The 16,159-nt window shown below is 35.8% G+C and overlaps 2 protein-coding genes across 7 annotated transcripts in view; both read right to left on the bottom strand.

Annotated features, from left to right (window-relative positions):
• The window catches only part of DIAPH2 (diaphanous related formin 2), a 914,723-nt gene that overhangs the window by 706,221 nt on the left and 192,343 nt on the right, over nt 1-16,159 (bottom strand). For all 6 annotated transcript variants that reach the window (XM_063703105.1, XM_063703103.1, XM_063703104.1 and 3 more), the window contains one exon: nt 12,210-12,349. In XM_063703105.1, coding sequence (XP_063559175.1) covers nt 12,210-12,349 — 140 coding nt within the window. The remainder of the gene's footprint in view (nt 1-12,209; nt 12,350-16,159) is intronic.
• Nucleotides 7,941-10,446, bottom strand: RPA4 (replication protein A4). The gene has a single exon (XM_004064485.4). It carries the CDS (start codon nt 9,629-9,631, stop codon nt 8,837-8,839), a length of 795 nt encoding a protein of 264 aa, XP_004064533.2. The 5' UTR covers nt 9,632-10,446; the 3' UTR covers nt 7,941-8,836.

Raw genomic sequence — 16,159 nt, 5'->3', positions numbered from 1 at the left:
TTAGAAGTACTATAACATTATGTTATCTTCTATATTCTGCCTTCATGGATTCCATCTTAACAGAAGATTCCAGGTTTAAACTGCCTGGTGTGAGAGGCTATACACTTACAGCTTTGCTGACCAGGTGGGAAATCTCCCCAAATTAGCTGTCCATTATCTACCACCAGTCGAACAGCTGGGGTCATAGAGCAAATACTGTTATCTAGTGCACATGGATCTTCTTTCAATCAACTATACAGACTACTTGCACTCCAGGTGCTAGCTGGCATCTTAATTGTGAGTTGTCAGCTATCCAACTTCTATCAAAAGTCCAGCTGAGATGATAGACAGTCCAAGGGGAGAGCCTCAGGGGCATTTCTCAAGTACACCTTGGTAGCAGGTTAGATTACTAGAAAGCTGCATTCCAGTACTATTATTCCTGGTCATTGTAGAAATATCATAACCTTGATTTTGTTACTTTTTGGCTAAATGCAGGAAATGGACATTCATAGAAATCTTCTGTACTTTATGGAAAACTATCAAGGACTCATTCTACTGTTGTTGTCCAATATCCCTCCCTCATTTAAAGAACCACAAAATAAAATGAGTTCAGAATTAGGAAGAATGACCCTCCTGAAAAACAAACAAACAACAACACAAAAGAGATGCAATGTCATTTATCAGGTAACAGCTATGTCTCTCTTTTTATTGAGAGACTTTTACTGAGAGACAGAACTGTTTACCTGATAAACACCCCCCGACCCCTCTCCACTCCACACAAAGAAACTTGGATCTACATTATACTCAAATCATTACCTAACATTGTCCTAAGTTTTTGGAAAAGTTCCAACTTCTTTCCTCATTTAATTGGAGCTTGGCATTTTTACCTTTGTCTTACAGAAGTAGAATATCTGCTTCTTTTATTTTAAGCTGCAACTACTTTTACAATATTCTCAAAATAATGAGAGAAGTATTAAAACTCTAGTATGTGCCCAAGACCTTTAGTTAAATTAGTTCATATAACTCGAAATAAATATATTTCAAATGACATATTTATAAGCATTTTCTTCCCAAGACTAATTTTGAATAAGTAGAAAATGCATATAAGTGTTTTAAGAGGGAAGTTAGCCTTCTCAGAAATCAATATAATCAGTGTGCCTAGATTCTGCTGCTAGATTATATATACCTTTATATGACCAGTTACATGTTTCTAATTATTTTAGATGATTATTATATAAAAATTGGCTTTCTAGTTTAAAACACATCATTTAAATGAGAAAATGTATTGCCTTGGTGGAGCTTACATAGTAATAAAATAAATCCAACACAAGAACCACTATTTATACTAATGCCTGTAGCATTTTTTCCTAATAATACTTCAAAAACTTGAGTATTTGCTGTGCCTAATTCTTTTTTAATATAATGTATGACACATAAATCTACTTTGCTTCTATTGAGAGGTAATATCATTGCATGTGCTGAAGTCAGAATTATGTTTTGAAGCTAATAGTATACAATTAAAATTTCCAGGTCACTTAATATGTATGGTATCAACTTAGTCAAATGAGCCTGAATATACTTGATACGAATTTGAATTGTTGACCAAGATTTTAACAAAAGGCATATAAACTGACAACTGCAATGAGTTTACCATTTCGTATTCTATGTATAAATATACTAGTGCTATTCTAAAATGATTTATGGATTTGAAAGTGAAAGCAAAGAAGTTCCAAATACCAATATTTAAAAACCTGCTTAGTAATACCACACATAATGCTGCTTTATGAGATGTGCTCACAATTTTAAGCTGTGTTCACATTTCTACATTGTAAAAAGTATCCTTATTATTCCATTTTTCATAGTTAGTCCCCTGCAAAATGTTCTAAGAGTATTGATCTGTACCTACCTTTATATTAACTTTCTAAGTACTGTTGGCTGCTTTGCCAAGCTTTTAATAAGTTTAATACAGGTTGTTTAAATACTTATTAAGACCTACAATTCAGAAAGTGCTTTCTAGTCCTAATTTGTATTGTTGTCAAGATCCATCTATTTTCATTATGATTATGTTAAAATGCACATTTGTAAATACACTAGAAAAATATGTTTAAATCTAAAGGGAAGATAGCATCAAATAAAAACAAATATTCCAGAGGTAATGCAAATAACTGCACATGTATCAATTTGAAAAGATATTTTATGTTTTCACTGGCTTGGAAATATTGGCTGAGGAAGCTATCATCATAGGATGTGAATACAGACACTATGCCATGAGTTTGGCAGATAAGTGGATCCCAACCAAACAAAAAAACAATTTCCTCGTGGGGTAAAATACCCCTAAAGCTGTGAGGCAATTTCAGCAACAACTCTAACAAGAATTCTAGGCAATCACAATTCTGTGATACTATTCTTCAAAGCAATATTTGCTGTTTTTGTCATGTGCTGGGAAACCTTAGTGACAATGATCTACTGCTATGTATTTCTTTGGATCTTCATAAAATGTATTGCCAAATACCTATACATCTTGCAATGAATTGGCTGGGAATAAAACTGTCCAAACTCATTGGTCATTTCTCAGCAGGCAATGCTTCCTTTCATAAACTTTAGTAAAGAGATATGAACAAAAATCTCTAAATAACAGAGTCCTCATTCTAAATCACACATAGACCATGGTATGTGCAAAGTCTAATGCAATTTGTGATGGCAGATTGGGATTTACTTTATAGTCAAAGCACATGGATTTTTAGAGTGTTAAATAGAGTTGTAAACATTCAATTTCATTAATTCACCATGCAACTGTAACAAGGCTATTGCGTAAAGCATGCTATGTTGTCTGTGGATGGTGAATATGATTCAAACCAAGGTTTCATTCTTATGTGGAAGAAGCTAGCTTCATTCTTTTTCTGATTACAGCTAAAAATGCATGGCCACAAAATAGTGCCAGATTAATGCAAATTCATTCCCACTGGTGGAGAAGCATAGGTTTTTATTGATGGTGGGTCAATAACCACATCAAATCACACATTAGTATATATAAATTACACAGTACCAGCCACCACAAGACAAATAAGAGGGTAAGAGGGTCCCTTCCCCAGAGGAGACTAAAATCTAAATGAGAAAAACAGACATGCATGCATGAAACTATTACAGAGTATAAACAGATACAGGTAAATGTGTATAGTAAAAAATAAATGTTGAGGGAAATGTACAGTAACAGAGTGATTTGAGATAGGACCAGTTAATGAGGGCTTATAAAAGGGATTTTTAAGTATTTGCTTTAGCAGAAAATAATATACCAAAATGACTTTCTGAGAGCCTTTATCACCTGAGTGATTAAATACCATGTGAATTTGAAATTCATGACCCCACTTAATATTCCAAAATGACTGCTTTGAGGATGTTTGGTAAAACTGTTAGTATGTATACGTATGTGTGTGTGTGTACACTTATTTATATATATTTTTAAATTTTACGAGGGGCTGAACAAAAAGAAACCAATTAAAACTGTGGTAGGGAGGAGAATTACCCACGAGAGGACAACGGTGTGGGTTCTAATGAACACCAGGTTTCAAAAACAGTTATGCAACAGAGTTTTAGGAACTGCTTTCATCCGTATTTAAAGGAAATTATAAATATCTGTCTGGGGGTGGTTAAATACATTTATAAATACAACAAATAATGAAACATTAGGAAATCCTCTAGCCTTATAGAGGAACATTCTTCTCACTCTTCAAAATAATACCTAAACACTAATCTAGTTCCAATAGCAAAGGTAAGAGGATTAAAACTAAGCAAAAGAAAATATAGAACACAGAGGCTTAGAGCTGGAAGGCTCCAATCCCATTTACATATGAAGAAACTGAGGACCAAAGAGGTCCATTGACTGGACCAAGGTCACCACAGAGGAGTGATCAAGAACTAGAATGATTTATCATATTGTCACAGGATCCTGGGGTGTCACTTCACCAGCTAGAAACCTCTTCGGCCAGTGGCACCTTCTGCCTGAGTAATGTACAACATGTTCTCCCTGCTTCCACCCAGGGCTATCCTTTAAAAATGTAGGTCATCTCATGCCATTCCACTCCTCAAAACTCTCTAACAGTGTCCCAGCTCACTCAAAGTAAAAGCCAAAGTCCTTTGAATGGTCAATAAGGCTCTACATTATCTGCTTCCAGCATGCTAGCCTCCTTGACATTCCTAGAACATGCCAAGCATGCTCCCATCTTTGGTATTTGCTGTTGCTGTTTTCCGTTTCTAACAACATTACTCCTCCAGTGAACATAGGTCACTGCCATATTTCCTTTAGACCTCTGTGCAGATGTCATTAAAGTCAGGGAGGCTTTCACTGATCATCTAATATAAAATAGCAACATCTCCTCCTCAGCTCATATTACAACCTGATATTTGATGTACACCTTTAAAAAAATTGTCTGAATTCCTGTACTGGAATGTAAGCTCCATATATATAAGCCGCATATGGACAAGGGGAATTTAGTTTTGTTATTCCTTTGTAGGATTATCCATGTGATATGTAAAAACAAACCACATAATATTAACTGCTATTTATTGAACTTCTCCAATTTAAGGTATTACCAAAGGAAATTAACTCTTAATGTTAAAAAATTGTTTTCGTAATTTATCACATGATGGCAAATTGGAATAAATATCATAGAGATGGTGTTAGAATTACTAGAAGTATCATCCACAATGGATAGGGCAAAGAAGTCCCAATTTACACACAGCTATGTGATCAGAAAAAAAAATAGGCTTTTCAATACACTGATATATATTCTTAAGATAATATATTGCAAAAACTACATGCATAGATTTAGAGAAAATGTAGAATTTCAGTCGATCTTTTAAATCAATGAAAATATAGGCCCAAATGGTATTGCGATATCATAAAAAAACTCCCAAGTTATTCAACTAAGTTCTCTACAACAGCAAAAAACAACGTTTTGTCTCTTAAGCTGATAGATGAGTACAAAGGTGTTTTTATATTATCTTCTGTACATTTGCTGAAAGTTTTCATAGTTTCTTTTTCATTTAAATCAGACAAATATTAATGAAAGAAAGTCAAAATATTCAGTATGTGATGACAGTGAAAGAATACTAACAACAGTGAAAGAATACTATTTTAATAGACTTCCCTTATTGTGACACTGTACAAACCAGTTGTTAAAGGCCTAGGCTCTAGAGATACAAAGCCTGGGTTTAAATCTTAACACTGACACTTGCTGGGCATGCAACTTTAATATGGCGCAAATTACTTAACCTCTCTGAGCCTCAAGTTCATCTACAAAATACGAACAATACTGTTATCCTGATTGTATATGTACATTTAAAGGTCTTAAAACATTGCACAGGGGTAGTAAATGCCATACACATACTAATATATACACAGATATATATATATATATATCTGTATATACATGGTAATATATAGATATATATATCTGTGTGTATATATATAGATATATATATCTGTGTGTATATATATATAAAACACATATCACACATAATTTTTCATTTTTTAATGTATTAAAAATGCCTATACGTCATCCAATAAGACATTTGGAGATGGAGTCTCAATTTCAAAAGAGAGGTCTGGCCAGGTGGGTGGCTCACACTTGTAATCCCAGCACTCTGGGAGGCCGAGGCAGGCGGATCACGAGGTCAGGAGTTTGAGACCAGCCTGGCCAACATGGCGAAACCCCGTCTCTACTAAAAATATAAAAATTAGCCAGGCATGGTGGTGGGCACCTGTAATCCCAGCTAGTCAGGAGGCTGAGGCAGGAGAATCACTTGAACCTGGGAGGCAGAGGTTGCAGTGAGCCGAGATTGTGACATTGCACTCCAGCCTGGGCAACAAGAGCAAGACTTTGTCTCAAAAAAAAAAAAAAAGAGAGAGAAACAGAGAGGTCTGAGCTGAAAACATAAATCTACGCATCACAGGGATCATACATACACATACACACACACACATACACACACGCACAACACATACACACAACTCCCACTCTTAGAACAGTACTTGGGAGATAATAAATACTAAATAAATGTTAAAATGCTAACTATTACTATCTTTAATAAGCATTTCAGAAGTCAATAAAATTTAAGCTTATCAAAATTAAAGTTAACACTTAAATGCATATAGTAGGAACTCAAAGGTTTCAGGAACAAATATAATTCTTGCTAGTTACCTTTTTTAAATTGCTGTTATAAAAAGTAAACAGAAATTGAAAAAATATAAGAACTTATGTTTTTCAGCTTCTACTCCAAATATTACTAAATTTAGTAGGTAAAAGTAACAAAATGATCACTAATAATTATGACCATAGTAAGATTATTATATTGGCCTTGAAAACACTTTCAAATATATTTATTCATAGTTAATTTAGAATCAACCTCAATATAAATACATACATTTCATAAGCCTGTGAGCCATAGGAAAAAACCTTGGGTGGATTATAATCATCAATTATGATTTTCAGGTTCCTCAGGCTTAAATGTCCCTGCCCAAAATAGTCAATAGTATGTCCCCAGGATTTGTATCTTATCCTCAAAAGGTGTGGCTAACTATCAGGGCAGGACCTTGGAGAAAGGGGATATTAGCCAAGTCATTCCCAGTCTAAACAAAATTGAAAAAGTATGCATGCCAGGTGGGTGTTCAAAATGAACTTTAAAAATCTGCTACCTTTAACATGGACTAAATATACATGTATAAAACAATCCAGTGATTTTCTGCCTAAAAATGTTTTATTTCCACTGACATTATATCTAGACCTACTTACTATTTTTCCACCGCTATCTCTTACCTGCAGCAGAATCCACTAAAGCACATGATTCCATTCAGAAGAATAAGCGTTGGGAGGAGTAATTTTAAAAGCCTAAAAAAAACCCCAACGAACACAGATAGAGGACATTTCCCCTCACAGGATGGGAGAGAGGTTGGTCTTCTGCCTTAAATTCAGGTGTACATATCTCAGTGTATCAGTTTTCAGGGACAAAAGCAGTTTGGCCTCCCAAACAAAAAAAAAAAGAGTTTTTTTCCCCCTCCTTCTGGAGGCATGCTCCTAGTATAGGAAAAACAAGTGGCTACGCATCCACTGGCCAGCTGAATCAGCTCAAGCAATTATGGGAGTGACCTATAATTATACTCATAAATATCAGATTTTAATGTCACAAAAGAATATTGTATCTGCTAGACTCTTTCAGCTCCACAATTCCAAGTATATATGCCCCTTGTTGCCTCTCCCCCAGTATGATTTTCCCGAGGACAGGTAACCTTTTTCAACAAAAAGTGGTTCCGAATATTTTAGGTTTATGAAGACCAGAATTTTCAAAATGTCTGATAATTTAAGTAACAGGTTTATAGTATGTTATTCATTTGTGCTTTTCAAGAGTGCCATTTACAATTTCTTTACTTTCAAGGGGAAGAAAAATATGCATCACAAAGCTTAAGCAAGAATTGGTGGTTTTTCTAATGGCCACTGACACAGGCCATTTTCTGAAAGTTTTCCTGAAAGTATGGAGTACTGGCAATGTTCCATTTAAGAGTTTTTTTTTTTTTGCAGTTTTCATGATTCAATTTGACAAATAATGTTCGTCTATTTGTATATTATATATGAATATACATATATAAAATATAACATATTCATTAAAAAGTATATATTTTTTATTTCCTCTAATGTAAAAAAATTAGCATCTTGAAAGACACCATCTTTAGTGTATAGGTAACTGAGGGCTTTCATTAATGGTCAATTATTTAAAAGTCTCACATAATTTATATAATCTACACTAAAATGTATTGTTAGAACTAGGCTATAGCATATGTTCTGGGTATTTTATATACAGAAAAGAAAAAATTCTGGATAATTGAAACTATTAATCCCCAAGGATATAAAACAAAAAGGCTTTTTCAAAAGTACTTAGAAAAAACAAATCACACAGGAAAGTTAAGATTTTGTAAAACTACTTTAATAAAACATTTGAATAAATTTGTGTTAAACTCAGTAAGTTTCATATTCCTATGAGTTGTTTCCCTAACGTCCTAAAAATTACCTTTTTATACATAAAACAGAGCATTTAGTAAAATAAATAATACACCAGCACATCAAACTTACAGAAACTCTGGCATCCATTTACCATACAACTACAATAAATTGTAATTTCATCCAAATACCACATCATATATGAAATAATCATTGAACTTCACCACATTTTAAAAAATTTCAAAGATAACCTGGCAAAAATGGTTTATTTAAACATAGTATAATCTTATTTTAAGAAAACATAAATTCATAGTAATAAGAGCAAATCACACATAAATGTTTGAACTGAGCATTAGAATTCACAAATTAATATCTTCAGCTCATTTGAATTAATCAAATACTAAATACTATATTGAGCAAGAGATAACAATATCATTATAATAAGCTGAATCCAAACATGGAAAATAAGTCTAACATAAAAACAAGCAAGACTTTTCTTGTTGTTGTTGTCTTTTCGCTGGCTCCCTGACTGCAAATAGTTTTTCTTTTGGAAAAAGAAGCTCCAACACAATTAAATAATAAATTTCTACATTTTCCGTAGTTTTTCTTCCCCGAAAATCATCATGTTTCCATTAGCTTGCTAGTAAATCCTACAGAGTTGTCAATTTATCCATCATCATCTCTCTCTGAGCTTCAAATATAGAAAATCCGAAAAGTTCAAAGCAGTTAGAAAAGCAGCAAGTTGACAAAGAATGCCACTTGAGATTTTTTTTTTTTTAGTCCTACTTCCTAAAAAGTCAACAGGTCAAAATTACTCACAGCTGGATGCAAGGGTCTTCAAAAAATGAGAGGATGTTTTCCCTGCCTCAATCAGCAGACTTAAAATGCTCCCGATCCACAGTGGGATAGATGTGGCCCTCAACGGTCAGATAATCAATGGCTTCCTTGATGGCCTTGACGCTAAGGTCGCAGAGCTGAGCCCGGAGCTCATGGATGCTCTTCCCTTCCTGATGAGGACACTCATGAATCAAACGCAGCACTTCGTCCTGGATGAAACTGCGGTGACTCTCATCGTTATCCCCAGCATCATTCACTTCTGATGGAGACACAGGCACACTTTCTACAGTGGTATCACAACGGGCTTTATCCAGCATCATGTGTGCATTGACCGTTTCCAGAATATGCACGGTGAACTCGTTCATGTCCTTTAGGACATGAATTTTCAATACCTCAAGGCTCTTTGTTCCCGTGGGACATTTGAGGATACCAAACACTTTGACATATACTCCGACTGACAATGGAGTCACCTGCTTGACTTTCTCTCTACCAAACCACTGTCGGGCCTCGATTGGTTTCGCGGTCATATCATCAATTTTGTAACAAATGTGATTTGAAGCCTTCTCTGCCCCTCTGATTACCCCCACGATGGAGACCTGGGAAACTATAATTCCCCTAACCTTGAACACAGTGTCAAACACAGTAGAGCTGAGAAGCTGGTTCACATTACACGGTACAACGTCCTGAATTCGGATCTTAGGTCTTTGGGTCTTAATAGCAGGAGTTGCATCTCTCTCACACAGTTGGTCACTGCCTCCACTGCCTCCACTCGCTCCATCAGCAGCAGAAATGCTGCCATAGCTCCCAAACTCACTCTTACTCATCTTCAAGACAGCTCAGGCTGAGGAGAAGGTGGGCTTTGGCTCGTCTGGGGCTCCACGGACGGCTTTGAGTTCTCCACAGAAGGCTTCGAGCTCTCCACAGAAGGCTTCGAGCTGTCCGAAAGGCTACGATTGAATGCTGGGAGGCTGAGGACGTGACAAGCGTCACGCTACCTGTGGACCAATCAACTACCAGAATGCATCTGCTTCCAGCCAGTCAGGGTCGGCCACCTTCTCACCTGATCGCATAATCCTTCCCTGTGTGTCAGTGGTTGCTACATTCTAAAAGTCCCACACGAGGGGAGCCCTGTTGCTTAGCTGGTCAAAGCGCCTGTCTAGTAAAAGTCCCACGTGTAATTTCAAGCAAGCCTTTCCCAACATCTCTATAAAAATGCATTTTTACTAGCCCCCCTCTTTATTTCTTAATGCTGCAACTTCTACAATTAATTACTTTTAAAAGACTCATTTATTCATTCATTCAAACAACAATGCAACAGAAATTTTAGGAGCACAAAGTGCTTGGCAAAACGGTAGAGTGCTGTACATTACGTGCAGGGGGGAAAATGCACCACCGTAGTTACTGTTCTCAAGAACTCACGTCCCCTGTTCATTCAAACCATTAAAACTAGGAGCATCAGGCCGGGCGCAGTGGCTCACGCCTATAATCCCAGAACTTTGGGAGGCTGAGGCAGGTTGATTACTTGAGGTCAGGAGTTTGAGACTACCCTGCCAACGTGGTGAAACCCCGTCTCTACTAAAAATACTAAAATTAGCCAGGCGTGGTGGTGCATGCTTGTAATCCCAGCTACTCGGGAGGCTGAGGCAGGAGAATCGCTTGAACCCAGGAGGCAGAGGTTGCAGTGAACCGAGACAGCACCACTGCACTCCAGCCTGGGTGACAAGAACAAAACTCCGTCTCAAAAAAAAACAAAAAACAACAAAAAAAAAACCTAGGAGCATTTTGGAAGAAATGGCAAGACAATCGTCTTTCAACGATTATCATACTCTAAGATAAGTCACATCTTAACACTGGCTTTTAAAAAATTTTTTGTTGTTTTAAAATTGTAATTTTCTGGGCATTTTGCCAAGTGCACTATAAATAAGTAATTAATATATTTCAATTTATACATAAATCCAAACTGAATGACTGAGCTCTAAATTATTTTCAAGGCTCTGTGGACAGGACAGAAAAGTACAAGACTTAGACCTATTATATATTAGGAAAAACATGGATAAAATCACAGTAAGTTTTTTATATACTCTTATGGAGTAAATTCTGAATTTAAGATTCTAGTAGTTACATAAATAGATCCCTTTTTTTTTTTTTTTTTTTTTTTTTGGAGACAGGGTCTCGCTCTGTCTCCCAGGTTGGAGTGCAGTGGCGGGATATGGGCTCACTGCAACCTCCACCTCCCAGGCTGAGGTGATCCTCCCACCTCAGCCTCGTGAATACCTGGGACAACAGGTGCACACCACCACATCTGGCTGACTTTTTTGTATTTTTGGTAGAGACGGGGTTTCACCATGTTGGCCAGGCTGGTCTCGAACTCCTGGACTCAAGCGATCCACTTGCCTCAGCCCCCTGAAGTGCAGGGATTATAGGTGTGAGACCCCACGCCTGGCCAAGAATGTTTTGATATTTTATTGAAATTTTATTTTTCTTTATAAAACATTTTATTTTGGGTGTTATTGATTTAAAGGCTTAATAAAGGAACCACAGTTACTGGAATCCACCATTGGCAAGTAACCTCCTAACAATCCTTTGTAGTTAGTTAATAGCCTAAATTAGTAGAGTTTTGAGAAGTTTATTAATGCTCTCACTTCTTTTACTGGTTAAAATAATTCACTTTTTGCTATCTCAAAATTACAGAAATAGGTGAAGAGTATACCTAAAACTTACAGAAGAACATAAAGTTATATATACCTTTCAAGTTTTAAAAGAATAAAATCGGCCGGGCGCGGTGGCTCACGCCTGTAATCCCAGCACTTTAGAAGACCAAGGCAGGTGGATCACGAGATCAAGAGTTCGAGACCAGCCTGGCCAATATGGTGAAACCCCTTCCCTACTAAAAATACAAACATCAGCCAGGCATGATGGTGCGCGCCTGTAGTCCCAGCTACTCAGGAGGCTGAGGTAGAAGAATTGCTTGAACCTGGGAGGCAGAGGTTGCAGTGAGCCAAGATCGTGCCACTGCACTCCAGCCTGGGCAACAGAGCAAGACTCCGTCTCACAAAAAAAAAAAAAGAATAAAATCATGGAGCAAATATACTTAATTTGCTTTATAAATAAATATATAATAATTATCTGAGCCCACAAATAGATTTCCATGTAATTGTGGATATTTAACTTCTGGCTCTATGTTAACATTTGTATTCTTAAAATTGTACATTACTAGAGATCCAACTAACTAAATATATTTTTAAAAGTTTACAACTTCACAATCAGATGCTGCTGTTTTATTAACATCAGATTTTTAGTCAGGAAATCTTGAGGTTTAAATAACAAAACGTATTATATTCCCAAACAATTATATGCGCTACAAATTGTATGAATCATACCGAAATGATAAGAACGACTTACCTGACCGGATTGCTGGTTAAAGAAACCCTGAGGGATTCTAGGCAATTAAGAAGTTTCTCATCTGATATACCCGATCGTAATTCATGAACGTATTCTTGTGAAGACAGGGTGCATTCATGTTTGCTGTTTTTCAGCCCACCCTATAAAATAAACAAAGAGACCATTTTAGACAATGTTTCAAAAAAAATTTTAAGTAAGATAATGCATAGAATATTTATTTTGTTATATAAAAATGTGTGCAGAGTGCTACACACTTAAAAATTCTTGATCACAGAATTGATATGGTAAAATTGTGTTGTATATATCTCAACATTTTCCTCAACCTCATTTAAAAAAAAAATTACAGTGCTGGTGCTCATGACCTGAATAGAATATGAACTTGAATTACATAAAGTGTCATTGACAGGGGTGCTTAAATTTACAATTCAGGCATTAGAATTAATATTAGTTGGTCCTCCTTAACCCAGAGGATAAGCATTCAAAAATCATCTTATTAATTTTCCTAGTTAAGATATGTATATTCAATTCCACAAAATCCAGCAAATAAAATTTAATATATACCATTATACATAACCCAAATCTATTGAAAGATATCAGAGTATCAGCCTTTCTAAAAAAAATAAGTGAAAACAGTTATTAAAATGTAAAACAATATAGTCTCCAATTAGCACGTTAATTAATCAAATCAGTTGAAAGCATTCACCAGTTCCCAATTATTCCTTTCTGGTACTCTCAGGTTGTAGATTAATCTTAAAAAGTCATTAAATACATTTATCTGATAGTGACTAGTTTTTAACTTAATTTTCAATATAGATGGAGTTATTTCTAGAACTCATCTCATCACAGCTCCTTAACTTCATCATCTTGCTATAACTATATAAGTAGTTCAGGGAAAAGGCTGGGAGGAAAACATTGTCAACACATTCACTATACTAACAACTGATAGTTTCACACTCTAGACGTACCTAATCATAATTGCCCCTTTCCTATACTGTAAATGTATATCCCTGAATTAAGACTCCAAGCTTGAGTCCCATTTTACAGGTTCATAAAAATTACACTCAGTTTCTGCTAAGCATCTAAGGATATTTACTATAAAATAACATCATAAGGATATAATATCATAGGAAATATAATATTATAAGGAGATCATAAGGAAAGGAATTTTTCCCCATTGGGTAGAGGTATTATCATTAGAGGATATGACATTTAAAAAAAATGTTAATAATGAGAAATGAGTTCCCTATGATTTAACACTATTTGGTTTTTTATTGAGAATGCCTCCTCAATGTAGAAAGTGTTAATCATTCTTAATTTCTGAATTTCAAAAATCCCATTAGATGCTAAATTTTTTAAGTCTGATAAAGGCTTATAACATATAGGGGAACTCTATTCTCTTAGCGCTGTGGCAATATTATAATTATTATAGCACTTAAAATATTGTGGTAGAGGTCATTATTTGTGTCTGTCTCACTTCTACATTGGGAACTCCATCTATGCCACATAACTAACACAGGTCATGAAATTAGTGAGCCTCAATAAAAGTGTGTTATTATTGAACTTCTCCATAATAACTGCAGAACAAGCAATACGATTTCATACTTTGAGCTCCCATATTTTGTATAATGGCCACTGACTTGGTATTTCTTGCTTCGTTATGAGACACAGTAGATGTTAAAAATACACTGGATGGGCCGGGGACAGTGGCTCATGCCTGGAATCCCAGCACTTTGGGAGGCTGAGGCGGGTGGAACACTTGAGGTCAGGGGTTTGAAATCAGCCTGGCCAATGTGGTGAAACTCCATCTCTACTAAAAATACAAAAATTAGCTGGCATGGAGGCACAAGCCTGTAATCCCAGCAACTCGGGAGGCTAAGACACGAGAATAGCTTGAACCCGGGAGGTGGAGGTTGCAGTGAGCTGAGATCCCGCCACAGCACTCCAGCCTGAGCCACAGAGCAAGACTCCGTCTCCTCCACAAATAAAAAAGTACACTGGACGAATCATCACCACCTAAATGGCACAGTAAGTAAAACCATCACTGAGAGATCATGTCCATATTCCTGTAACTTCCTTATCCATCTATTATTTCACAAGGAATAATAGCAAGTAAATATTTAAAGCATAATTTTGCAAATTCAAAATTATAGTTTTATTTTTGCTCGGCCAACTCACTTTCTACAAGAACACAAAGTTCATCAGTAACAAGGGATCTGTTTACTACATGTGCCAGTCTGAAAACTACTAGTAAAAGGAATTAAAATTTTCAAGTCTGTAGTCACATACCACTTTCATATAATCCTCAAAGTTATTTTTAAATTAATATATAAAAAGGCACCACTAATCTTCCCCTAGAGGATTGTATATGGAATTTAACCCTGTTGCGTGACCTTTGTATTTTGCAGTTTTCTCTGCCTTGAAGACTCTTATCCCAACCTCTCCATTGCTGGCTCCCATCATTTTAATCTCAGCTCCATAGTCTTCTCCCCACCCCACATTCTAGTTATCATCGCAACACCATTTTAAATATCATTTACAGTATTACCTCTATGAAAATTTATTTTTGTAATTTAGTTGTTTACTGTCTTCTGCGCTAAAACATAAGCTCTTATGACAGGATTCTTGCCTGCCTTGTTCACCACTATATCCTCAGATCTTAAGACAGTGCTTAAGCAAGCATTCAATACATATTTCCTGAATGAATGAATGGATGGATGGCTGGGTGGATGGATGGATAGAGAATAAACAAAAGGGTAGATGAGTGATGAGTTTCAACATGCTGAAGATTCTAAGCTTAGTTTTGCTTCAGAATATTATAGTTCTGAGACTTTCAGTTATAATATATTCAGAGATGCTGAATATAGAACAGGTAAACTGAGACACTGTATGGCATGCTGAGGACAGCTCAGAGGTATTTTATATTGGGCATCTCATGGACACAGAATAATCTACTGAGAAAATGTTGGTTCCCTTTTTCTAATTGATTCCCTACAGGATTAGTCTAATTGGGACATATGGTCATGGCCGAGGTACTCCTTGTGGACAAGTGAGCTAGCCCATCACTTTGTGGCTCACTCTCCACCCAAGTCTTAGAAACAAGCTTAAATTATAAAATTTAGGATCCTCTCTGGTTATAAGGAATGGAAGCAAACAATCTACTAGAGCATGACAGAGAATATATAACTTTATAGAACAGATGCTTTTTACCAAGCTTAGAAGGACTTTGAGATTTTAACATAAGTTCATATTTGAAAATTATGAAAATATGATAGCAAGCTAAGGCTGGACTGGCCCTTAAAGATCAGTTCTTCTAATATCCTCATTACAAAAATGAGGAATCCAAGTAATTGCCTAAGTTCACATAATCAGTAAGAGTATGAGACTAAAACAAATATTCTGGTCCTTGGATAGCTCCTGTCTCTACTATATGCTACTTTTGCTCAATATTGAATAAAACGTTAAAGCAACAAGTATTTAATTCTGAAATCTCTATTACAAAATGTCAAGGTGTCAAAGTACCTTCAGTATAATCAGTATGGTGCAAGATAATATTTTAAAAATCACCTAAAAACAAAATAGTGCAATACATTAATTCTCATAATACTTAATAGGGCTGTAATAAAAGAATGGCTTATTAACATCCTGTTCTGATACTGAACAAAGGAAACAACTAGATAATGGATGGGTAATAATGGAAATTTTAATTAGCTGCTCTGTATGAGATTAATGAAAATTACCACTGTGCCCATTTGATCTTTAAAAAATAATGCAGACAAAGTTAGCAATTAGCATACATCATGCTATTCCAAACCTAGGTGAACAAAGAGCTTTCCTAATTTGAAGCCATTCCTTAATTTGAAAATCATTAGGATGGAGATACTAGTCAATGTGACTGGGCTTGTATTATTTTAACACAGTACACAAATAATCAAAAGGTAGTTTGGGCCAGT

This window comes from Gorilla gorilla, chromosome X, assembly GCF_029281585.2.
Source record: "Gorilla gorilla gorilla isolate KB3781 chromosome X, NHGRI_mGorGor1-v2.1_pri, whole genome shotgun sequence".
NCBI classification, from domain to species: domain Eukaryota; kingdom Metazoa; phylum Chordata; class Mammalia; order Primates; family Hominidae; genus Gorilla; species Gorilla gorilla.
Note: the sequence above shows the minus strand (reverse complement) of the source record. Positions and strands in the feature narration are given on the sequence as shown.

Coding starts and splice junctions, on each gene's coding strand:
- RPA4 (XM_004064485.4), bottom strand. CDS start 9,631: ATGAGTAAGAGTGAGTTTGGGAGCTATGGCAGCATTTCTGCTGCTGAT.